Source organism: Lithobates pipiens, unplaced genomic scaffold (assembly GCF_037356315.1).
Source record: "Lithobates pipiens isolate NorthernLeopardFrog02 unplaced genomic scaffold, aLitPip1_a1.2 Scaffold_22, whole genome shotgun sequence".
Classification (NCBI taxonomy): Eukaryota; Metazoa; Chordata; class Amphibia; order Anura; family Ranidae; genus Lithobates; species Lithobates pipiens.
In genome coordinates, this window is record NW_027507784.1 from 146,112,092 (window position 1) to 146,136,444 (window position 24,353).

Here is a 24,353-nt window from a genome sequence, read left to right on the forward strand (position 1 = left end):
AGAAGGAGCCCCCCTCTATACAAAAGTAACATAAAACAAAATAAAAAATTATATAAAATAATAAAAAAACAATAATACTATTCATACAATATTATAAAACATACAATAATAAAAAAAATCCTATTATTAAATGAGAAGTAATAATGTGCCTGCCATCCTCTGTAAAGGGTTTTACTCTGGTATATTGTATTGTTTCTAAAAGCAAGCGAACCACACGTAGAGCACTTACGCGCTCCCAAGGAAGGTTGGCCCTATGACTGCGTGCGTGTGGGCACATGTGACCTCAGAATGACGTTGTGTAATGCATTTTGCAAATGTGTCATTGAGAATGTAAACCAGCACTTTGAATGAGAGGGATGGAAGAATGGAAGAACTGCACTTAGAGACTGCTAAGCTGCCAACAATTCACTAGACATTTAATGCAAAAAAACGTATATACAATAATGTCACTAAATAATAGTCACTGAAAGTTCAACATGGCACCTCATGGCAAAGAATTCTCGAAGGATCTGAAAAAAATAGGGCTGTTACTGATTAAAATTTTCGTGTTCGATTAATCTTTTTTTTTTAAATTGATGAATCAACTAATTTTGATTAATTATAACGCACATACAGATCAAACTACTTTTAGCTAATTTAGCACCCTTGTTATGGCAACAGCCGAAGCCGGACAAAGCGGGGCATGGCTAGGACATCACACATCATAAACCTCACCGTGCCCATAATCGCAGCCTCACCATGCCCATAATCTCAGACTTACTATGCCCATAATCACAGCCTCAACGTTCCCAGAATGCAGTCTCACCGTGCCCATAATTGCAGCCTCACTGTGCTCATAATTGCAGCCTCGTCGTGCCCATAATCGCAGCCTCGCCATGCCTATAATTGCAGCCTCCCTGTGTCCATGATCGCAGCCTCGCTGTGCCTATAATGGCAGCCTCACCATGCCCATTATGCTGGCTCACCGTGCCCATTATGCAGCCTCACTGTGCCCATTATGCAGTCTCACCGTGCCCATAATCGCAGCCTCACTGTAGTCAGTGCCTGTATTAAACAGTCTGCGGGCATCTCCCGCTGTGTGTCTACGAGCGTGAAAACTTTGGCCATGCTGTGAGAAAAGTCCCGCCTTCCTCCTAGATCAGCTCTTGTGATAGACAGAACACTGCGTCTATCACACGAGCTGATCTAGGAGGAGGGCGGGACTTTTCTCACAGTGCGGCCAAAGCTTTCACACTCAGCTCGGAGACACACAGCGGGAGATGCCTGCAGACTGTGTATTACATATAGTGGAGGAGGAGGAGGGAGCGGAGCGCTGTGCTGCAGCCATAGCTTGGCCCAAAGCAGTCCCAGGGCAGGGAGCCTACCAATCAAAAGAATTTTGATCGATCAAAAAAAAAATTAATCGAGGAATTAATCATTAATTTCCGCAGCCCTAGAAAAAAAGATTTGTTGCGCTACATAAAGATGGCCTAGGCTATAAGAAGATTGCCAAGACCCTGAAACTGAGCTGAAGCACAGTGGCCAAGACCATACAGCAGTTTAACAGGATAGTTTCCACTCAGAACAGGCCTCACCATAGTCAACCAAACAAGTTGAGTGCACGTGCTCAGCGTCATATCCAGAGGTTATCTTTGGGAAATAGATGTATGAATGCTGCCAGCATTGCTGCAGAGGTTGCAGGGGTCAGCCTGTCAGTGCTCAGACCATACACAGCACACTGCATCAAATTAGTCTGCATGGCCGTCGTCCCAGAAGGAAGCCTCTTCTAAAGATGATGCACAAGAAAGCCCGCAGTTTGCTGAAGGCAAGCAGACTAAGGACATGGATTACTGGAAACATGCCCTGTGGTCTGATAAGATCAAGATAAACTTATTTGGTTCAAATGGTGTCAAGTGTGTGTGGTGGCAACCAGGTGAGGAGTATAAAGACAAGTGTGTCTTGCCTACAGTCAAGCATGGTGGTGGGAGTGTCATGGTCTGGGGCTGCATGTGTGTTTAAGGCACTGGGGAGCTACAGTTCATTGAGGGAACCATGAATGCCAAAATGTACTGTGACATATTGAAGCAGAGCATGATCCCCTCCCTTCGGAGACTGGGCCGCAGGGCAGTATTCTAACATGATAACGACCCCAAACACACCTCCAAGATGACCACTGCCTTGCTAAAGAAGCTGAGGGTAAAGGTGGTGGGCTGGCCAAGCATGTGCCCAGACCTAAACCCTATTGAGCATCTGTGGGGCATCCTCAATGGAAGGTGGAAGAGCGCAAGGTCTCTAACATCCACCAGCTTTGTGATGTCATCATGGAGGAGAGTAAGAGGACTCTAGTGGCAACCTGTGAAACTCTGGTGAGCTCCATACACAAGAGGGTTAAGGCAGTGCTGGAAAATAATGGTGGCCACACAAAATATTGACACTTTGGGCCCAATTTGAACATTTTCACTTAGGGGTGTACTCACTTTTGTTGCCAGCAGTTTAGACATTAATGGCTGTGTGTTGAGTTATTTTGAGGGGACAGCAAGGTTTCCTAAAGTATATGGAAACTAATTAAAAATAAATGTGCATGAACAATCAAGGATGAAAAAATAAGTGAAAAATATAAAGTATAAAAAATATATGTATATGAAAAAATAAGTGAGTAATAATAGATGGGGGTTATTCAAAGTTCATGAATGAACATCATGTAATAGTCCACTGTAAAGGATAAATCCCATATAGGAAGAAAAAAAAAAAATCACCCGTGATGTTCAAGGTGAATAAGACTTGATCTTTAAAGTGCAATCCAAACACCAGGTGATAACTTTAAAGATCAAGTCTTACAGTGACTGATAATGTGTCTTATAAGAGTAAAAAAAATTAACTGTGTTTAAAATGCCCTACAACAACATGAATGTGTATTATTGATGGATGTAATTATTACTCCAGAATGTTGATAAGAATGTCGTTCACCTTGTACTTTAACATCTTAATAAAAAATATCTTGAAAAGCAATATCCACCAATAGTAGGTAAAATTCTATATCCCTTGAGATGACACTCGTTTCACTGCTCCATAACTGGCCACAGCAGTTGAAAATTCCCCTCCTTACCCGTACCACCCAAGATGTTTCACGTTTTTAAGCTGTGTTCATGTGCCTTCATAACTGAACATTTCTCATATCTCTGCAACCTAAAATAGTTCAACCACTCTTATACGCCTACTACCTGGCTGATCCTGCAGCTTCCTGTCATCCTGTTAATAAACTGACCACGCTAGCATGGAAGCTGATCCATGCTAGCATGGTCAGTTTATGTCATCTGTCATCAAATGACACAATGGCACCGGGTATGATTGTGCTTCATCACCTTGGAAACGCTAACAACCGGCAGCAATACGTCACTTCCTGGAATGACGTCTGCCCGACTATGTAACCTCCCACCTGCAGGTCTGTAAAGTACAGATCTGGAAAGAGCAGTCATGTGACTTTCATATCAAAAGAATAAGAGCTACAGGCCTTTTTTTATTTTAAATGTAAGCAAGCATTTTAAAATGTATGCTAGCAGCTCTCCAAAACTGCTTTTCTTAATCATTAACTTTACAATCACTTTAAGGCAATTTGCTGCCACCTGGTCACCCCACCACCACCACCTACCTTCAATACAGTAATGTTCCAGGCAAAGCTTTCTATTGCTTTACTTAGTTTCCGTCCTTTCAGTCCTTCTTTTGTCCCCAGACTATGCAAGTCTTCATGAAATTCCATTCCTGCACAAAAAAAAAGTGAATGAGAAAAATTCTGAAATGAACCAAGCTGGACTTGTGTAAGTAAATACAACAACTATGGTCCAGTCAAGTCACCCGCCAAGTGATGAGATTGTATCCCTTATTATACTAACCATGTGCTTTGTTGTTATGTATATTAACTTCACATAGGTGGTTCATACAAAGTCGTTTTTTTTTTTTTTACAAACATATATAGTCAGCAGGATCCTTAAAGAAGAAATACACTGAACTGTATTGTTGGGTTAAGGCTCATGATTATATATTATAATACTTCTAAGTCTAACGCAGGATACTTATTAGATATAAACAGCAGTTCCCAGCAAAAAAGCATTCATACTCGTGATGTGAACATCAGCATCCAGGCAGAAGTTGGGAAACACCCATTCCTTCAACTCTCGCTCTTTTATTTCAGTGATCATGTTGTAACTATCAATGCTCCTCCTAGTCAGGTAATCTGGAGACTGGGATAGTGAAGAGGCCAGAGAAAAGCTGAGTGGCCAGAAAGGCATATGAATGCTTTAGATACTGAATCTTGTACTCTTCTGGCTTATGGCACAGAATATGGCCAGAATATGACATCAGGGAAATAAGATGGCGAAGATGGATACTCTTTAGCTTGATTGGGATATGTTAGGCTCCTGCTGTGTTCAATATCTCCAACCTATTTAGGTATGGTTTCCACAATTGTACTTTGGTAGAGAAGTGTTGATTAATTCTCAGAAACGACAAGTGTCTCACCATAGTTCACTTTTTTTGTGCTCAGTTTTGCCCAACTTACACTGGCACCTCTTGTAAATCTATAAGGTCTCTTGGGAGAGGGGGAAGAGGCAGAGCCATGGTTTAACAGTCCCACTGGCATTTTACATTACAGCCTGACTGGGCTGTACACATGCTGCGGCCGCAATGCTTTGCTTCATGAACTTGATGCATTATTTCATAGCCATGGCATTTTTAACTTGGTCTGCAGAGATTGACAGATGGCACAGCCTGTCAAACTTGCCTTATGGGATCAATGGGGCTGCATGCAACCATGAGCTAAACACTTGGCTCGCAGTTGCAATGCAGTCCTGCCATGTAAAACTGTCATTCAGTGATTAAAAAAAAAAAAAAGGCAGTAGTACCTCCTTAATGCCTGCCTGCCACTGCCATACCACCCCAGATTGCTTTTCAGGGGTCAGTAAGCATTAACGTCGGTGTAAAAGAGCCCTTAAAGTGCCTAACTACCCCTACAGGCAATTTTCTCATGGCATATCCCCATACCAAACCTCATGATCAGCTGATAAATATGCTTGGTGACCACAGCTCTTCTGGCAAATGCAAACTGAGCAGTGCACGGCAAGTTATAATTTTTATGGTACATACAGTAGCTAAAACTACCCAGTCAGGAAAAGTGTAAGCAACATTGGTCATCATGGTTCTGTTCATTAACGCTTTACTTATGACATAATGACAATGTTTCCATGAGGCTTTTTCAAATATTCCAGAGATGCCAAACCTGGACTGATTTTTGGAAATTTTGCTAGCTTGCAAAAAGAAAAAAAAAAGAAAAAGAAAAAAAAAAGGTTTATTTTGTACAGATGTACAGAAGACTTCACCACATTTAAAGAATACACGAGTCAGATCTCATTCTAAACTTTAAGACGTAAGTGTGTATTCAATTTGACTGCAAACAGGTACAGCAAAGACATGGCCACATTTGATAATAAGCACCAATAACAACTGAACAGTGCTCCGATTTTTTCTGGCCTGGAAGCCCAGATAGCAATGTGGTACAATAATGGAATTCAGAACAAATGCATGCATTATGAGATGTTGCATGTCACAGAATTTTTTTTACACTTTCTGCAGATACTGCCTATATCAAAGGAGCTGAAAGTGTATACCAGCTACAGTATATATCCAGGCTAAGTTCAACCTACTATTTTTTAAGCTATTTTTTTTTTATTGTGATACATAGTACATAAAAGTACAATAGTTCAGCAGATCAAAAAAGGGGTAAGCAATCTTTACCATATCATGGTGAACCATTGCAGTATATGCAGTTTGGCAGTTGAATACAAATGGCATACATAGCAAATCTAACAAGTATGTTGTGGAAACAATCAAACAGTATAAGGACCCTTTCATGCGTTGATCCCTGCTGAGCTGTCGGATGACAAGTCCGCCTCTGCACTCTGTGCAGGGACGGACCTGTCTGAGCCCCACTCTCTCCCCTATGTAGAATCGAATGTTTACAGACCACCTGTCTGTTTTCATCTAATCTGATCCACCAGACAGATGAAAAATAGGGTTTGCATCCATCTGGTTTTAACAGAGAGGATCGGATCGTGGCTGATCGGATGTCAGCGGACATGTCTCTGCTGACATTCGACGCTCCATAGAGGTAAAAAAAAAATAACCGGTAGCTATCCTTGTACTGATATATAAGTATCTGCCTTCCAGTTGTATTGTACTTACCACATACGGTAAACCAGCCTTTCTCAACCTTTTCAACACAGAGGAACCCTTGAAATTGTTCTCCGGTCTCGGGGGGGAACCCCTGCTAAAAATGTGAAATCTACAACTCATGATACGTTAGTGTGATGGTCAGTAGGAAGAATGCTCCTTACACTTGTGGTCATTGGGAAGAATTACCTCCTTACAGATAGCTAAAAAGATCAATGGTGTCGGTAGGAACTTATCTGAGAGACGGAAATTGCTCAATGCTGAAGGAACCCCTAGCAACCTCTAGAGGAACCCTAGCATTCCACTGAACCCTGGTTGAGAATCATCACGTTAAACTAATATGATCCTTGTACTATTGTGTAATTTGCTGTTTCACCTTGTACTTTTGCAAATAAAGAATTAAAAAAATGAAATAAAATATCCGCTGGCTGATTTAAAGCACTGATGTCTGTGTGTGCATATAGAGTGCCAATGAAGCTCTCCAATGCCTCAAAAAAAAACTTTGAATGGGCCTCTGAGCAGAGTGCAGTCTCAAATCAGGAACTGGTGCCGGGAAGTGAAGTTACTGGGGCAACTCTGAAGGCTCATTTTCTTGGCAAACACAGATAGGATGAGGGAAAGGTGTTTGTCAATTTTAGAAAATTTCTAGCCATCCTGTCCAGCCTCTTCCAACACCCGCCCCCCAAGTTTAAGAGGGGTGTGTGTGAGCATTTAGTTCTGTCTGGCATTAAACTTCTGTTATGTAGGGACAGTTCCTGAAATTACGATAGTCAACTACCTGCTTCATATTGCATTTGTTATGTCTATGAAAGAAAGATCCAGCTGGTACACTTTTATTGGAGAAATGTATGCTCTTTGAAAAAAAAAAATACTTTTCATTTTATGAATATGATCGATATCGAGGTTACATAGAAAACAATAGCAAAATAGGGCCATCCAAAATGTAACACCTCTGAAAGCCATTTTACCAAATGTTTCTGGTAATTATAAATTAATTTCTCATATAATTACAAGTCAAGTGACAACAAACCAGTTGTGCTTCCCAGCTGGCCTGATGTAACATGTACATGGGAGCATCGTAACAGATGGCTTACCTGTTTTCTGACACTGCTGTATCTTGTCATGTATAATATCTGCTGACTCAATCAAAGACTTGCTCTCTTGGATCATCTGTGATAAGAATAAAAGACAGCTAAGTCATACATGTCAACATCTTTTTGTTTTAAAGAAGCAATGTGGTACTTTTCATATTATTTATTTTTATGTTACTTTGGCAACCACACCCGACTAGTGGCCCTGTTTCATTCACACCATATGTAATGCAGTGCTCTTTTTTTTCTGCATCAGAACACATGGAAAGTAGGCTATATGGGTTCGAATTCACACCAGTGACGTACATTTCAGTGCTTTTTAGTTCCAGAAAGAAAAGTACAACATGCTGCTTTTTTCCTTGACATAAACCGTACTGAAATGTAGTAAAACGCATCAAAAAAAGCATTAAAAACGTCCATGCATAAACGCACCCGGAACGGATCTGGAGGACGTTTTTGTGGTGTGAACGTGAACTGACTCCATGTTGGCTAACCTTTTCATATCTTACACTGATGAGGGCCAACAAACTCTATGCAAGCTGGAATAAATTGATAATCGTCTTTAACTTCATCTGTGCTACATACCAGATGCAGCCACTTGTCCACTTTAAGTATTATATTTAAAGAGACACTTTAAGCATTCAGAACAAAGAAATAGATCTAAAAAAAAAAAAAAAAACAGCTGCAACCAATGAATGCAGCAGCAAGTAAACACATTGAAAGTATTAAGTATAATATTATATAAGTATGTTCCTGTTCAAGAGAACATGTCACTGTCTTGTTAGAAGCAAAAAGAAACAGCCTCTTGAATGATGCACCTTTTTAATCTATGATGAAAGTGATGACAAATACACTTCTGATTCAAGAAGACAATGCTGCATTTAACAAACATTTAATGACAGTCAAATAATTAGCCAATGGAAATATCTCAGTTCATCCCTAAAAAATAAATGAACTCACATTTTCTACAAGCATTGATGTGTTGTAAACTATCTTGCTGGCACTTTTTTAACTGGCAGGGAAGGAAGACAGGGTAAAAATGACAAACAAAGCCAATTATGTTTTTTTTTTTTTTAATAGCAGTGTGTCCTAGAGTGAGAGGAATGTGTCGGTATAACTGTTCAAACTAACAGATGGTGGCAGGTCTGGCACTTTCGAGGTGATTCTCAGTTCACGGATTCGATGGAATAGAAACATGCCATTTGCTGTGATCCAAGGAGAAAAGGTACAATGCATGAAATCTTATTTTTTTTATTTTTTAACTGCTTCTGGACTGCCCACCGCATATATACACCAGCAGGGCAGCACGGCTGCACAAAATCACGTACCATGTGGTGTGGGGGGTGCGTGTCACCGAAGTGCCACTCCTGCTGTGATTGGACACAGCTGGAGCCAATCAGCAGGAATGGTGGCCACGATGGCCACCGCGACCCCCCATGGCCCCCGATTGTTCAGTGGAGAGATGGAGTAGTGGTTTGCCTATGTAAACAAGGCAAACTGCTGATCTGTCAGGGAGCAAATAAGAGCTATTTTTTGGTGAATGGGTAGGGGTACTATGTACCCCCGTACTCATTGACATGGGGGAGAGGGGCCAGGATCTGGGGACCTTTCTTAAAAGGGGGTTCCAGATTCCAATAATCCCCCTGCCCGCAGACCCCCACAACCACAGCCCAAGGTTGTGGGGAATAGGCTTTTGTCTCCATCAACATGGGGACAAGGTGCTATGGGGTGGGCAGAGGACATGTGGCCTGGCACAGTTCGGGGGGCCAGGCATTTTCTTGAACCCCCCCAGCCCTGGCCTGCCAGGCTGCATGCTGGCATAGGGGTCTGGTAGTATGGATTTTGGGGGATGACCCCACGACTTTTTTTTTTTTTTTTACATTTTGGCATGGGGTTTCTCCTCAAAACCAATAACAGACCCAAAAGGTATTCAAAGGACAAGTTGCACTCATCTCAAAGTTGGACCGAGTTCATTAAAATCACATTGGAAGTTGGATCGATGTCGGACCAAAGTCGTACCACTGTGAACCTCTGGAGGGGGCTCTTAAACCCCTGTACATGTGAGGTTCATGATCTCCTTCATCACAGCATCAATGAGTTTGGCGCTACAACAATGGAGGAGTGAAAATGCGTGAGAAGATATGAATCAAAGAGCTGAAAAAGCTTACGGGTCAGTACTGTGAGAGAGCATATAGATCAATACTGTAGGTGTGGCAAAGCATATGGGCCTGTACTGTGAGACTCAGAGCCGGTTCACACAGGGGCAACACGACTTCCAACACGACTTTTGTAGGCAACTTGGACACGACTTGACAACACGACTTGGGGCGACTTACAACACGACTAAGTCGCCCCAGGCCAGGCAACTTTGGCCGTGGCCAATCAGAGAATGAGCTCTCAAGGGGGAACTCCACGCCAAATAAAAAAAAAAAAAAAACGGCATGGAGGCATGAGTTCCCCCTCCAGGAGCATACCAGGCCCTTAGGTCTGGTATGGATTTTAAGGGGAACCCCCTACGCTAAAAAAACGGTGTGGGGGTCCCCCCAAGTTCCATACCTTATCCGAGCACGAAGCCTGGCCAGTCAGGAAGGGGCTGGGGACGAGCGAGCACCCCCTGGACCGTACCAGGCCACGTGCCCTCAACATGGGGGGGTTTGTGCTTTGGGGAAGGGGGGCACCCTGCGGCCCCCCCCACCCCAAGGCACCTTGTCCCCATGTTGATGAGGACAAGGGCCTCTTCCCGACAACCCTGGCCGTTGGTTGTCGGGGTCTGCGGGCGGGGGGGCTTATCGGAATCCGGGAGCCCCCTTTCATAAGAGGGCCCCCAGATCCCAGCCCCCCACCCTATGTGGCTTTGTGCTCAGATAAGGGTCTGGTATGGACCTTGGGGGGACCCCCACGCTGTTTTTTCGGCGTAGGGGGTTCCCCTTAAAATCCATACCAGACCTAAGGGCCTGGTATGCTCCCGGAGGGGGAACCCACGCCGGTTTTTAATAAATTTGGCGTGAAGTTCCCTCTCGAGAGCTGATTATTCTGTGAGAGTCGCCTCAATATAGATGGAGATCCGACTTGGAGGCGACTTCCATTGAAATCAATGGGTACCAGTCGCCTAGAAGTTGGATAGAAGTAGTACAGGAACCTTTTCTGAAGTCGGAGCGACTTCAGTAGTGTGCATTAAGACGGCTCTCATTCAATTACATTGATTTTTACATGTAGCGCGACTTGAGGCGACCTGAAGTCGGATCCTGAGTTGCCCCTGTGTGAACGGGCTCTTAGAGAGCATATGGGTTTGTACTGTGAGAGTAAGAAAACATATGGGTCAGTACTGAGAGTGAGAGAATATGTGTTAGTACTGAGAGGGTGAGAGAACATATGGGTCAGTACTGTGAGACTGAAAGACCACATGGTTCAGCACTGTGAGGGTGGACAAGCATATGGGTCAATAATGTGAGTGAAAAAATATGTGGGTCAGCACTGTGGGAGAACATGAGGGTTAGTACTGTGAGTGAGAGTACATATGAGTCAGTACTGTGAGACCGAAAAGGCATATGGGTCAATATTGTGAAAAGTGAGGGAACACATGCTGCCCAACTTTTTGAGATGAGAACAAGGGACAACCATTAGAAAAGTATGTAGGCATAAGGCATACCCTATGCTACGCCCCCTTAAGGGGGAAAAAAAAAAAAAAGATTAGTTAAACCCACAAGTGCTTTTTTTACCATTTCTATTCCTTTATGTTGGATTTTTAAATTTACAAATTGGATGATGTTATTTTATAAAATAAGATTGGTTCTGGCCTGCAATAAGATATTAACTACAACTCATGCTAAGGCCTTAAAGAGGAAGTAAACCCTGATGAGTTTACTTCCTCTTTGATTCCCTGCAAAGGTAAAGCATAATGGACTACTATGCATTGCATAGTAGTCCATTATGTGTCACTTACCTGACACAGGAACCAGCGAAGTCACCGCTGTCCCCTGTAGTCTGGAGCATCCATCTTTTCGGTGGGTCTCGCTGCTGCGCCGCTGTCATTCGGCGAAGCGGCATATCGCCGTTGACAGCGGCGCGCTCAGCGCGTAGACAGCGGTGCCTGTCTTTCGGCAAATATCTCCTATACCGTGTAGGTTTAGGAGATATTTCTTGGACCTACAGGTAAGCCTTAATCTGGGCTTACCTGTAGGTCAAATTGGTTTGTAAGGGTTTACAACCACTTTAAAGGCTTATGCAGAAGGCACATTTATAGCTAAACATTTATGGATTTCAACACAGACGTTTAACAGGGTTCTAGAAATACTTCATTATATAAAAGTACTGTATCTCTACATTCTTTATATAAGGGGGAAAAAAAATAAGATTCAAGATACTCATCGCTGACTCCGATTTCTTAATAGAAGACATGTCTATATCAACTAAATGTCTTACCCATCTTCATAGAATTAACTAAACATAGGAAGCGGACTTCACTAGAAGGGACCTTGAAGCTGATATTAAAGATAAACTTCAAATATTTAGATTAAAAGACAGAATGAAAATAGAACAGACTTCCGTGGAAAATTCCAGAAGAAATTATTAGTTGGAATACTTGTTCTCTTGAAAAATCAAAATACTTCTCCATTACAAGACTGATGCCCCACTAACTTTTGCTTAAATTGTTCTCTTCGTTTATACCTAAAAATGTGAAGATGCTAAGGCCTTTGGGACCACGACTTATTTTGATAGTGTGCTCTATAGATTGGAATAGGCATGCCCTTCTGAATAAATAAAATAAAATTAGAATTAGATAGGAAATTACTCTTCGAACATGGAAAGAAATTTTCGAACCTGCAATTGCCATGTAAAAATATAAGCATGGTCTAATACCCTGCAGACATTTTGTGTTGTTCCTCCTTCAGCTGAACTACTTAAAGATCCACAAATGCAAAAGTATGAATAAAGTGGCATTTCTGCCTTCTAAGTTTCCAACTGAGACACTAAATAGTAATGCCAAATAGTGGACAAGACAGCCAGTCAACAGCAAATGGAAAATGCATCCATCCCATACACATAACATCAAAATTAAAACTAAAGACCTGTCAGCAAAAAAATAAAATCATAAAATTGTATGTAGTGCCCCACGCTTCCACAGTAAAGCTAGCACCCTGGCTTAGTAATTAGAATGTATGTCTTGCAGCATTAGGGTTTAAATTCCAACCAGGATGCTACCTGCATGGAGTTTGCATGTTCACCCAATGCTTGCATGGGTTTCCTCCCACATTTCAAAGACATGCTGTTATTCCTAGATGAAATAGGGATCTTAGATTGCAAGCTTTTTGAGGGCAGGGACTGATTTAAATAAACAACATGAAAGTACTGCATAAATTGTCAGTGCTATATACATGCCTGTAATAATAATAACAGTCTAAGTGGCAAATACTTATATTTTCACTTTTCTACTGTGCCAACACTCTACTCTGCCCTCTGGATGGGGACAGGACCTAGATGTCTTCACCTAAAATGCAGGATTGCTGGTCCCACAAAGTAATCAATGATGTAGGAGAGGCCAAAACTGACAACAGGTAAAGTAAAACAATTGAAAGCCAGGTTGTACAATGGGGAGGAAGCCCACAGGAGTGAAGAATAAGGTACGTATTTCAGATTATTTCTTAGGCCACATGTACGCAGATACCTAAGCCCAGGTGTTGCAAATAGCTGCCCACAGACATGAGAGGCTGTACGCAGCTGTGCATAGGTATATGCTGGTGCTTACATAAAAGAGTATAGCACACCGGCATATGGAAAAAATGGGAATTTTGACTTGCCTGCAAATTCCATATCTAAGGCCGCGTACACACGGGCAGATTGTCTGCCCAACTAAGTTCAGCAGACAATCCGACAGACAGTCCGTTCAAAATTTGCATGAACGGACTTGACCACACACGATGAGCAGACAGTCCGCTGAAAGCGTGCGTGATGACGTGTACAGCACGTACGACGGGACTAGAAAAACGACGTCCTATACACTGCAATGCAACCTTCGGCCGTGTAAACCCTTTCTGAGCATGCGCCATACTTAGTCCGTCCAACTTGCCTACACACGAGCGGACTGTCCGCTGAAACCAAGTTTGGACGGACAAAACCAAGTTTAAACGGACTGTCTTACGGAAATTCCGTAAGACTTTGTTCGTCAGACTGTCCGCTGAAAAAGTCCGCTGAAGCCCACACACGAGCGGATTGTACGCTGAAACACTGTTCAGCGGACTAAGTTGGACAGACAATCCGCCCGTGTGTACGCGGCCTTAGAGTGCAGTACAGGACAGAAGCAGAGTATTCATAAACCACAGATGCCCTGAGTTGTGAGATGGGCAAATAGAATTGCTAAGACCTTTGTGAATACTCTGGGAACAGAGGATAGGCCAAAGAGCAAGGAAGTGGTTGTTTGCCAATGCGAAGCACAGAAGATGCTGATAGCGTGGGTAAATGGGAACATGCAGATAGGCATCTTGAATGTCAATGGATGCCATATATTCTCCTTGTTGCGTGGGTTGAGTTTTGAACTCTATTTTGTACCCCTTTGAAACCACCACTTGAACCCTCAGGTCTGGGATATCTGTGACCCTAAGAGAGGCACATTGTAACAGACATTCCCTACTGCACTTCATTTTGAAGAGGGATTTGGGGAAGACTTGGTTTCCTATGTGCCTTGTGCAAAAGGAAAAGGCTAAACTTTGGATGTGAATTTGAAGCCTGGTTAAAATGGACAGGTCCTTTGTGTTTTGAGGAGCTAGGGACCCCTGAGGAGGTGGTTGTAGGACCTTTCGTTGTGTAAGTAAAACCTTCCCACCTGTGACCTCTTTGATGACTTGGTCAAGTGCCTCACCAAATAGACATCTTCCTTGGAAAGGCATGTGTGTGGAACGCCTCTTGAAGGCAGCTTCAGCTGCCCAAGCTTTCGGCCATAAGATTCTGTACATGTGAATGAAGATAAAACCATTCTGAATATTTGTCTCATGACATGTTCTAGGGCCCATGTGTCAAACACAAGGCCCATGGTCTGAATCTCACCCACCAGGCCATTTCATGTGGCCCTCACACCTCTCCTGCAGCTGTGGTACCCCCCTCCCCTTCACCCCCTGTGATGGACCCAGGTACCCAAGATGAGTATGTCCATCATATAAGCTTCCCTTGCCCGATACCAGCACAATCCAAGATCCCTTAGCTTACCCAGTCACTTGTTGGGACACTGTGTAGGGTGGCGTGAAATTGTCAATTGTTTATTGCAACACAGGCACAAATAGATATACACTCTGGGGACAACCCCCCCCTTTGCATAACAACACAGGGCAGGATAAACTGTACATCTAGTAACATGAGACACAAGTATATTAAACTTTGCAACAGCAACAAACAATTCAATCAGTAACTGGGCACGTAGACAGTAATATAATTAACATGATCTGATTAACAAGGCACTTAAACCAGCCTAGGAGACCAGATAATTTGGCCCCTACAACCCTGAATACAAGATACTGTAAAATACACATGAAACAAAACAAGTTAAAGTTGACACAAGATTAATCTCATCTACAAGAGATGCTCAGGCAGACAGAAACAACAGACCCATGGGAAAGACCTACTTTACAATAAACACATAATAAACCCCACCCCACTGCAGACTATCCAGCAAAGAAGTCTACAACGGTCTATGAGACAAACTCCTACAATATTCCAGCAGTCGGAGAAGGTGTTATTAATTTATACGCAAATAATTCTTGTGATATTGTTGACAAATAAGTGAAGGAATCTTTCCAACTTTCAACACAATCCACACATATAAGACCCAGAATAAAAGGGGTAAAACGAAATGCTGAGTCCAGTGTGATTGTACTGTGACACGTCTGGTTAGGGCAGACCAGACTGGGCTACTTGGTCTCCCTGTGCCCCTAACAGACACAGTGTAACTTACAGATAAGAAGGGGCTGGGGAGCTGAAAAAGGACATTCCTAAACTCTCTAAAAGTAGGCTGGGTTCCACGGACCCCCTGCCCAAAGTCATTCCCGTCACACCCCCCACCTTGTCTCAGCAGCCGAGAGAAGCACAGAACTCATCCACCAGATCCTGTGCTTCTCCGTGCAGCTGTGAAGAGGCTCATATTTGCCACCCCCACTCCCGTCACAGCCGTCAACAGCAGAGAGGATGACAGATGCCTGCCCTGGTCTGAGCATTCAGCAGACTCCAGCCCTCCTCCAGGACTACACTTTGTGCTTTCCAGCTCCACCCCGTGCTTCTTCTCAGCAGCAGCACAAGGTTAGAGGGATGCACTGTGGTTTCTTGACATGTGCTGTAAGGAATCATCCGTAAGAAACTTTATTGGAGACTGCTCAGACAGAAAACCATGTCAGAACCATGTTCTGTCTGAGCATTCTCCAATAAAGTTTTTAGTCTTTGATACCAGTGGCGTGCGACCATCCTTTTCATACTTTAATCATACTTTAATCATCTGCTACAAGTGGGCTCTGTGCTGGTCTGTACCTGCACATCACAGCTTGGGTATTAATTATTACTAAAGCCAGTATTTATCAAATGCAGAGACAATTATTTAATATGATAAAAAATAGATACATTTATATTAGCTGACAGATACAACCAGCCCTTTGAGGGCAACCATAATGCAAATACCACCAGTGATTAAATTGAGTTTGACACCCCTATTCTAGGGAATCCACATAGGGTCCACTAGTCTAGTTAGCTGCAATTTGACATACTGAAATTACAGCAAGAGCTGGTTGCAGGGCTGGCCTGCAAGACTGAAAAGAGCCTTTAGGAGCATCTAAGATTTTCTATCTGCAGAATTTTTAAAAGAAGGAACATCTTTAGTAAGTACAGTGAGATGTTTGTTTAGGACAGAGAGGGCAGGATCAACCACCGGCATACCACAGTTCTTTGCAAACTCTTTTCCCAATGAACAGGTAATGCTTGGATTTTGCAGGTCTTTTTGTGACCTAAAGGGGCATGGCCAGACAGAGAACAGTTAGGTCACACTATGTCAATGTTAACAAGCATGTTGCGTAAAGCTCCCTCTTCAATATAGTGGCAATCTGGGGAGAAAAATCTTCTACAGCTACCTCCAATACTGCCTCAATAATCTCTGCATTCCTCTGTGTCTGCATCCTCTAGAACCAGCATAACAGGATCTGACTCAGATTAAGAAATTGGAGGAGAAGAGACCTGGCATTTTTGGGCCCCCGGAAAAAAGATGGTTGTATTATAGCCATAATCTGTCTAAGGAAATGTGACATACCGTAGATGCAGATAATTCTGCTTTAGCCAAATAGGCCACTTGTTGTGTGCCTGAAATAGCGCTAGAATCAGATGCTGAGAGCAGTGTTAGAGCTGGTCCTTGCTTTGGGATGCATCATTCCTCTGAGGTTGAATATTGTGCGGGCCTTTGGCAGAGCGAATATTCACCTCCAATTTTGCATTTGCTTCCTTTCATCTGGTCTTTGCCCTAGCTACAAGTGGGGGTATTCCCCTGTGGGGTACTCACAGAACAGGGTGAAGAACATAGGGTAAACATGTCCATAAGTATGTGATAACTCAGGAGTAGAGTGTTCTGTAATGAAAGGGCAGGAGCAAGTACCTGAGTACCTTGTGAGGGCTATAGGCAGAAACAACAGTAAAATGTGCGACCAGTGTTGTAATGTAACAACTGGTGATTCATCTGACACTAAGCTCTGCGTGGTTACATTTTAGTGCCAAAAAGTGAAAGGTTTAGACTGCGAGGTGATTATAATTTCTAACAAAGCCCTGGTTTTTATAGTAGTGGTCAGAGATACATGGTGGACATACCCCCAAGGGAGTCTCCAGGGACTGGATTCCATAGCAATGGATCAAGGCGCTGGACCCGTTTAGCACCCTACAGCTGACTCAAAGCCTTGCACCAAGTGCAAATAGGAGTGCCCATGCAGGATCCAGTTCTAGAAATAACATTAAAGGTTGATTCCATAGCATGGGGTTCAGGCATGGGTCCCAATGTTATATTGAGGTTGTGCCCATCCACATACATTGACATTAGACAAGACAGTGAGGGGTTGATTGAAGAATCCAAAGATAAAATAGTAAAGGAAAAAAGAACAGTTAAGCTAAGGCTGAGTTTCTCTGTGATGGAGTAAAGGTTCATCACCTTCAGACACAAAATTGAGGACTCACAAAGTGTGCTAGAGTTATAGGGGAGGCACCCAGGGGGTGTGTCTTCTAAAGCTTTGTGAGTGTATAAATCACTATAACGCGCCTATAACCCATGGTGTGTAAATACTCTGCCTGGGTTAAGCTAAAGCTACTTTGATTATGATCAGTGATACATACTGTAAATAGGAGGCAGCAGGGATGGCAGAAGACGACACACCACAACATGTTGGCAGCTCTATAAATAGGTCTGCATAGAGTTCTCAGCCTGAAGTAAAATGAGAGGTGTAAAAATCATGTTCCGCATCTTGTATTGTGTGCCTGGGGCCCCAAAGTCGCCTGCCAACTTTATATTCTGTCACCTATCAGACCTATTGAGGGGTGCTCTGAATCTTCTCATCTCTGTGCTGCAGGCCTGGTGGGAGGAGACAGAAGTCAGCTGCTTAGTATACAAACTCCAACCCCAGGCAAGCAGTAACATTGTGCACACTGTACCTGGGGAGTGGGTTGTGAGGGAGGCAGTTTTAAAACCCCTGCTTGCTGTCAGACTATGAAGTAGGGAGTGAGGGCACCAGAGGCAGATTCCAAAATTACAGCCCATCAGCTCAGACGCTGGCTGCTTGTACACTACCTGACTGGGGGGGAGACCAAGCTTGGAGACTAAGCCTTGGGGGAGTCCATAATTAGCGAGTGAGCTGTAAAAAAAATCTGTATGCTGAATTCCTCCCTCTCTACTGTCACTCTCTTACCCCTCGCCACTAACCCCTACATCCCCCTCTCTCTTCTCCCAATCTCTCACTACCTCTCCCTCCTCCTCTCTCACCCTTATGCACTTTTGCCCCCTCTTTTACCCCCCCCTTCTATTTCCTAGTTATACCCTTGGATAAAATTTCTGAAATTCCTGGTAACATTAGTAGTTCACAGGCTAGTTTTTTTCACTCCCTGGGAGTTACCCGGATATACTTTGAAGACTTTTAGCTAATTTCTTTGATAAAATCAGGAGCGCCTGATGATGTCACAGTGACAAAACTTGTAGGTTGGAGCCTATTCTATCCAGAAGAGAGCAATACACAGTTGGCTGTCAGCTCCTGCCAGCTCCAAGACGGAGCAGAACAATTTCTATTATACGCTTACCCTGAGATGTGAGGGGAGAAGGCAGCTCTGTACTTTCATTTAACTGCATATCTGTCAGCTCCTACTGTTTTTAATATAAGAGCATATGTTTTTTATACAATAAATATGGTATTTTAAAGCAGTAAACACTATGAGGCTTTTTCTCTTTTTGAGCTAGGCTGGTGAACAGCTTGTGGGTTTATACATATTGGTCACTTAATGGGCAAGGTTTTTATATTCATGGGGTTTCCACCTAGACCAAATATTACACACCCACTGGTGCAATTAGAGCTTCATTAGCCCTTATTATTAGTGTTTACCTATAAGGTGAGCACATACCCTATTGGGTGTTTGGTGGTGGTTTGCACACCCATTTTCAGGCTGGGATTGCAAGCATCACTGGCATTAAAATTTGGATTTTATTATTTGGGCATTTTCTACGAAATTTGGAATTTCACTGGCACTGACATTTTGACGTTTTTGTCTGGACATTTATCTCACAGAATGTGGACTTTCACTTTGCTTATTATCATTATTGAATTCATGATGTATATGTCTGATATATTATTTTGAGGGTTATATTTTATTTAAATGTTATAGAAGATCAGTGTGCTGCTGCTTCTCCTCCTCCAGCTCTTCTACCTCCTTATGCAGCTTAGAACAGATGGTATTTGATCACTTATAAAAAGGGGGGGGGTATTAATAATATTTTTTTTATGTATACATAAATGTTTTGCATTTTATTTCTTTTTTAAACTGAATGGGTTGTTTTACAAGGCGAGGGTATACATATATACATTAATAAATCAATCTCTATGCAATATATTTCTGATGCAGTAGGTTTTATTTTCCAACAAAGAGTCCATCAAAAAGGAGCAGGGCTGATCATCATTAATGATAATAGCAAAAACAACACCAGTGGTGTTTTGAAAGTCTAAAACACTCAACCACAGTTATGCGTTTTTCATGGTAAATTATTGTAACACAGAATAAAGTGGTGCCTGTTAGAATGGAAACAGATGCTAAAAAATAGAATCCCAGAGATATTCCCATTAGAAGAGAAAGCTGTTCCTCCGCATCAGAATTGTTGCTCTGCTACACACGCAACTGTTTTTTACTGTCTGAAAGCAAATGTACTGTTAAAATATGGAAATGTGTCATTTAGGATGCTATTTTAATAGAAATTACAATATTCCTTTTGCCATCATCTGTAATGTATTCAGACACAGTAGGAGGGTATGTGAAATCTGGGACACAGAAGAAAAACGGAATTGTTATCTACACGTATAGTTAAACAGCTAGTTCTAATTACTATTAACCTATTTAAATGGAGCGATGGATTTAGCAAGTTTATAGTCTTCAGACTGCACTTTACTTTTTACCTTCTGTCATCTGGATATACCATAATAGAAATAGACAGCTTTGTTTTAAATTGCGTTAATTGTTTATTAAGAAAAATAATTTCAGAACTAACCTGTCCGTCTTTAATCACCTCAGTATTGGGCACTTTCACCCCCTTTCTCACACTTTGAATGTGAATTACTAAGTCATGCAACACTGTACCCAAATTATTTTTTTATCATTTGTTTCACAAAAATAGAGCTTTCTTTTGGTGGTATTTAATCACCATTGAGTTTTTTTTTTTTTTGCACTACAAATGAAAAAAGAACCTATAAAAAAAAAAAAGAAGCATTTTTCTTAGTTTCTGTTATACAATTTTGCAAATAAGTAATTTTTCTTACTACATTTCTTTGGTAAAAATAACCCAAATCAGTGCATATTATTTGGGCTATGTAAAAGTTATAGAGTACAGTCTACAAGCTTTGGTACCAATCATTGAAAATGAATCACATGTGATCCACTGATGGCCTATCCCATTTTCTTAAGGCCTTAACATGTCAGGACAGTACAAATACCCCCAAATTAACTCTTTCTGAAAAATGGACAGTCCAAAGTATTTAGTAAGAGGCATGGCAAGTTTTTTGAAAAATGTTCCCACAATTCTCTGTAAAATTAAGAAGTTTCTTTTTTTTTCCAGAATAATGTCATATTAACCTCTTCAGCCCCGGAATGCTCAATGACAAGGCCATTTTTTGCGATATGGCACAGCGTCGCTTTAACTGACAATTGTGCGGTCGACACTGTACCCAAACAAAATTGATGTGCTTTTTTTCCCACAAATAGAGCTTTCTTTTGGTGGTATTTGATCACCTCTGCAGTTTTCAGTTTTTGTGCTATAAACAAAAGAACAGCGACAATTTTGACAAAAAAAAAAAAAAAAAAAAAACGACAGCTTTTACTTTTTGCTATAATAAATATCCCAAAGTTAAAAAAAACAAACAAAAAAAAAATGTGTTCCTCGGTTTAGGCCGATATGTATTCTTTTACATATTTTTGGTAAAAAAAATTAAAAAAAATTTGCAATAATTTATTAATTGGTTTGTGCAAAAGTTATAGCGTCTACAAAATAGGGGGTAGAGTTATGGCATTTGTATTGGTATTATTTTTTTTACTAGTAATGGCGGTGATCAGCGATTTTTATCAAAACTGCGATATTGCGGCGGACACATTGCTATAAAAGTACTATAAAAATGCACTGCTTACTGTATAAATGTGCCTGGCAGGGAAGGGGTAAACACTAGGGGGGCGATCAATGGGGTTAATTGTGTTCCCTAGTGTGTGTTCTAACTGTGGGGGGGATGGGACTACCTATGAGGAGAGAGAGATCAGTGTTCATACTTAGTATAAACACACAGTCTGTCTCCTCTCCTGTGAGAACCAGGATCTGTGTGTTTACACACACAGATCCCAGTTCTCGCTCCGTCACGAGCGATCGTGGTTGCCCGGCGGTCATCGCACCTGCCGGGCACTCGCACCAGCTCCGGCCGCGTCCCCTAGTGGTCAAAAGGCCAAGCGACATAAGCGCTGCCTGAGCCGGTGCGAGTGCCTGGTGGGCACGATGATCGCTGGGCACATTGTTTCGCCAAGGGAGCCAACCTGCCGCTGTACAACTGCTGCGGCTGGTCGGGAAGGGGTTAACAAGCTATTTATCACACACAACATAGGCATACTTGCAGATACACCCCAAAACACATTCTACTACTTGCCCTGAACATGGTGATACCACATAAAATGTATAATATATATATATATACACACACACACATATGCACACACACACACACATACCGATCAGCCATAACATTATGACTGCTGACAGGTAAAGGGAATATCTTGTTATAATAGCATCTGAAAAATGGTGGGATATATATCTATTGAGATTATATATATATATATATATATATATATATATATATATATATATATAATATGAGTGAAAGCAGAAAAAACGGGCATCACAGTTTGTTGTGTATGGGGCTCGAACATCAGAACTGGACTACGGAGCAATGGAAGAAGGTGGCCTGGTCTCATGAATCACGTTTTCTTTTACATCATGTGGATAGCCGAGTGCGTGCGCGTCACTTACCTGGGAAGGAGATGGCACTAGGATGCGGTATAAGAAGGAAAGTTGGCTGAGGCAGTGTGATGCTTTGGGCAATGTTCTGCTGAAAAACCCTGCCATTGATGTTACTTTAGTGTCCATGCCTCAATGGGTCAACAAAGGGGGCCATATTAGGTGGGTGGTCATAATGTTATGGCTGAAAAATATATATATAATATATAGAGGTGGACCGATATATCAGCCGATATTTGGCGTTTTTGGTGATTGTGCGGATTAGCACGACTTGCAAAAGACTTCTGTAATAGAAGTCAAGGCTGTGGAGCGAATTGTTTCCTCTCTGGGCAGTCTGCCAAGAAAAGATCAAAGAGATACAATGTTTATAGTTATCAATGAACTGAACTCCCTGTGTAGAGATCTCAGTTTAAAGACTAAATCTTTTCTGGCACTTGTTGCTTACAAGTAAAAATCCTGTATTTTCTGCTAGAAGATCACTTAGAGCCCCCAAAAATGATATACATTTTTTTAGCAGAGACCCTAGGGAATAAAATTGTGGTTGTTGCAATATTTTATGTCACACAGTATTTGCGCAGCGGTCTTTCAAACGCATTTTTGGGAAAAAATACACTAATGAAAAAAAAAACGAAAACCGTAAAGTTAGCCCATTTTTTTTCGTCCAAAAGTTTTGAGTACCTGCTTTTGTGTATTTAATATTTAATATATAGTTGTTTTTTTTAAATCTAAATTATACATACAAGTGAACTGAAATGTTCTGTATCACTTATTACCTAAGGCTGCTTTCACACTGAAGCGGGCAGGCGTTGACGGTAAAACGCTGTTAGTTTTAGCGGTGCTTTACCATCATTTTAACAGCGCTATTCGGCTGCAAGCGGGGCACTTATAACCCAGCTAGTGGCCGAGGAAGGGGTTAAATGCGCCCGTGAAGCGCCGCTGCCAAATCGCATTGCAGGCACTTTTGGCAGCGGTGCCCATTCATTTCAATGGGCAGGAGTGGTGGAGGAGCAGTGTACACCGCTCCAAAGATGCTGCTTGCAGGACTTTTTTTTAATGTCCTGCCAGCGCATCACCTCAGTGTGAAAGCACTTGGGCTTTCACACAGACTGCAGGGGAGCTGTTTTGCAGGCACTTTACAGGCACTATTTTTAGCCCAAAGCACCTGAAAAACACCACAGTGTGAAAGGTGTCTAACTGTTAGATTTTATGAGATGAAGGGGGGGCAAAAAAAGAAAAAATAAAAAAAAAATCGGCCTAACATATCAGCCCAAAAAAAAAAAAATCGGCATCATGCATCGGCCGCCACGATTTCTAAATATGGGCATTGGCCAGAGAAAAACCCTTATCAGTCGACCTCTAATACTATACACACACACACACACACACACACACACACACACGCAGTATGAAGCCAGAACACTTAATGAGATGGTTGTCATCTACACTTTAACATTGCCTTTCCTAAACCCAAACTTCGCACCTTCCTTTTTATTTTTTTGTTTCTTTTTAGATACTACTAGAGTGAGTAGTGTAAAGCTAGTGCAGGGACATACACAAAGTATGCAACATTCTATTTTCTTAAAGTCCACATTAGTAGGTGACAGCTGTCAGCACACATGACCCCTAGAATAAAATACTTACATTGTCTAATGGCAGGAACAGCCTTTGTGCCTTTGCCTTTTTTTTATACTATAAATGCATCATCTGTTAATGCTATGAAAGGAGCCATTCCAGACTGTGAATGATTTAGGTGTGACTAGCAATGTTCTGTTAAACGTAAGAATAAATACAAGTAAAAGGCGCAACACACTAGTACCCTCAAAGGTGACCATATAATAAAATCCATAAAAGTCCAGCAATGGGCATATGATTATGATGGATAATGGGTCTGCGAGTCAGGGCTGCTACCAAAATAGACCAGAAGCCAGAAATTCAGTAAATAAAAAAAAAATATCAACTCACATGAGAGAAAGCAATGTTGCACAAAGGTGATCTGGATCCCGTCCAGGAGCAGGGTCAAAGTGGATGATCAGGTCACGGTGAGGTTCACTTCTCACTAGTATAGTGGAGACTTGCCGGGACATGAGATATCCAGGAAAGGGTGTGAAGGTGGTGAGTTGTCAAAGCGGGGGCTGTGACATCACGTATCCTATGTGATGCACTTTATGTCTCCATCAATCATTGCATATGCACGCCCACTGACTCCGCCTTTTGTCAGACTATTTAAGACTGCTCCCTTATCCCATCCTTTAGGCTTGAAAAAGGAGCGCGGCTGCCACACTACTCGCAGCACGAAAGCGAGTGGCATGTTA

The 24,353-nt window shown here is 42.1% G+C and overlaps 1 protein-coding gene across 1 annotated transcript in view; it reads right to left on the bottom strand.

Moving 5' to 3' along the window:
* The window catches only part of PLCL1 (phospholipase C like 1 (inactive)), a 447,889-nt gene that overhangs the window by 68,965 nt on the left and 354,571 nt on the right, over nucleotides 1–24,353 (bottom strand). Inside the window, exons 4-5 of the mRNA XM_077448440.1 lie at nucleotides 7,296–7,371; nucleotides 3,629–3,738 (exon numbers count right to left, since the gene is read on the bottom strand). Of these exons, the coding sequence (XP_077304566.1) occupies nucleotides 3,629–3,738; nucleotides 7,296–7,371 (186 nt within the window). The remainder of the gene's footprint in view (nucleotides 1–3,628; nucleotides 3,739–7,295; nucleotides 7,372–24,353) is intronic.